Genomic DNA, 2,494 nt, shown 5'->3' with positions numbered 1-2,494 from the left:
TATTCTAATATCTCTCTATGAGTCATTGTTCCAAGTTTGCTGTAGGTTTTCATAGAAGTTATCAATAACCTCTTCCTCTGCATCATTGGTGCATAACACAGAATGATGGTAAGGTTTTGGCGTTTAGCTTTAAATCGCACCCACATTATTCTTTCATTGATAGGTTCCCATTCCATGAGACTGTTATTTTGCTTTCTTGGATAGCATTATCGCCACTCCTTTTGTGTGATGATCTTTTTCGTTCTCATTTCCAGAATAAAGATATGCCTAGAACGTCAATGCTGTAGTTTCTCATTTGGTAATCAAGAAATAAGTTCAAACTTCTTTCAGTTCCAAATGTTTTCGACTACATGTATTATGCAATATAAATAGTGTTTAGGGAGTAAAAAAAAGTTAAAAAAAAAAATAAATAATAAAAATTCTCTTAAGTAGAGCACACAACTCTATTCAACACCTAACTAGAGTGGACCGCTAGCGCTATTCTACATCCCCGTCTTAGCCGTCTATAGCTACAACAATCTACTGTTAGTTACTGCGTGTTATTTATGAAGCTGTTAAAAGAGTATCCGAAATGGAATTGTGTACTGTCGAAAATAAATGTATAAACTACAAGTTACTCTTCCTGTTGCACCTTTCTGGCTCTGACCCAATAAGATCACACGGCTGGTATACAGTTTAAACTTAAATATTTAATCCCGTATTAATAAACGTATATTGCGAACACTTTCCTTATTAAAGCATGACACATTAAACAAAAGCTTTTGAAATTGGCATCGCGAGTTAGAGCTGAATTAATGTGATATCAAATATGGTGGCTCATCGGACAACATGAAACCTCCTCTGGCTACTCTGACGCTCCATCTTCTGGTTTACCTGGTAGACGTCTGCTCCGGAACACTGCGAGGTCTGTTTGTCTGTCAGTCTCAAGAAATATGTCATTGTTATCATACTATTGAATGTGACTTTTGTTGAATGTTACATCAACTGATACCACCACATTACTGTAGTTTCTTCCCAAACAGTCTATTTTGCAATATAGTTTTGCCACGTCTACGAATGGTTGTGTCTTTCACTCATTAACAATTTGCAATTGCCGATTTAATGAATACGGAGAAAGACAGTAGTTACAAACGAAAATCCACTACGAAATGTCACTGACGGCTTATTTTTTTTTAAAAATATCAATTGTTAATTTTTTTCCTTGTAGATTACTATTGTTTGTTCTTCGGCCCTATTCTTTTACATTTATTACTTTTCCACAGATGTTGTTTTTGTTCTGGACAAATCAGGAAGTGTCCGGCAGGACGATTTCGATGAAGCGGTAGACTTTATTTACAATGTGACAAAATGGCTGACCATTGGACCCTCCAACATCCAAGTGTCTGCAGTCACGTTCTCCACATACGTCCAGACAAAGTTTGACTTGAACTCCTACTCTACAAACACAAGTTTACTGGACGCCATTTCCAACTTAAAGACTGAGTCCACAGGAGGGGGGACCTACACGTTTAGCGCCCTCGACCATGTTAGGACGAATGTCCTTACATCTTCAGGAGGCGCTAGGGCAGGGGTTCCTAAAGCTGTGGTGGTGCTCACAGACGGTCTGTCCGCCAATAGTATCTTGACGAAGGAAAGGGCAGCGGAACTTCACGCCGACAATGTAGAGGTGTACGCTATAGGAATCGGTAATGCCGCGGCTTCTACCAACACCGAGTTATCTGATATTGCTAGCGACCCCGACTCCGAGTATCTACAAACTGTGGATATGTTCCAGTATCTCTGTGCTCTTGTTCCAGAGCTTGTCCCAAAGTTAGGTAAAAATATTATTCTGCTTGTTATTTTGTCATGCCATTTTTCGATTTTTGTATACTTTGCATTATTTTGACGTTCTTAATTGCAGATAACGAGACTCTGAATTCAGATTTTTTCCGTTGTCCCACCCCTGCTCCCACCACTCCCAGAACATTAACATTCCTAAATAAAACCAGTGGCAGTGAAGATTCTACATCAACAGATGGCGGATGTAAGGAGATCATCTCTATAATAACGATTCTAAATGATTCCAAATATCTTAAACTTATTGATAAGATAAATATTGCCAAGTCTTTGCTTAGTTGGTCGTTTTCCTTTACTGTCTGACTATGTTATTTCTAGCATCCACCGCGGGAGCAGTCGGTGGTGCAGTGGGCGCCGTGGCCGGAGTGGGAATAGCGGCGGCAGCTGCGTATGGAGCCGTGCAGTACGCGAACCTACTGTAAGTATTTGTCCATCTGATCTGTGATTTTACCCAATGATATTAACATTATGTTTCGACAGACTACATCTAAACATCTACCATTAACAAATGGATGTACATTTTATACTAATACTTTTAAGGAGGAATAAGGCCCTTTCTGTGGAGTCCATAGTATCACAATATAAAGAGGTACCCCTCGGTCAGAGTAACACCAAATTCCGTCCTGTCGAATTTCAGAACAATGAAATCTTCCATATT

General features: G+C 39.3%; 1 protein-coding gene across 1 annotated transcript; it reads left to right on the top strand.

Moving 5' to 3' along the window:
- Window positions 1-828: 828 nt before the first annotated feature.
- Window positions 829-2,258, top strand: LOC134248776 (collagen alpha-1(XIV) chain-like). The gene is made up of 4 exons (XM_062731163.1): window positions 829-904; window positions 1,263-1,814; window positions 1,901-2,023; window positions 2,155-2,258. The coding sequence occupies exons 1-4, from the start codon at window positions 829-831 to the stop codon at window positions 2,256-2,258; spliced, it is 855 nt and encodes a 284-aa protein (XP_062587147.1).
- The last annotated feature ends 236 nt before the right edge of the window (window positions 2,259-2,494 follow it).

Source organism: Saccostrea cucullata, unplaced genomic scaffold, assembly GCF_032062105.1.
Source record: "Saccostrea cucullata isolate Sc308-1 unplaced genomic scaffold, CSIRO_AGI_Scuc_v1 ctg2288, whole genome shotgun sequence".
Classification (NCBI taxonomy): Eukaryota; Metazoa; Mollusca; class Bivalvia; order Ostreida; family Ostreidae; genus Saccostrea; species Saccostrea cuccullata.
Note: the sequence above shows the minus strand (reverse complement) of the source record. Positions and strands in the feature narration are given on the sequence as shown.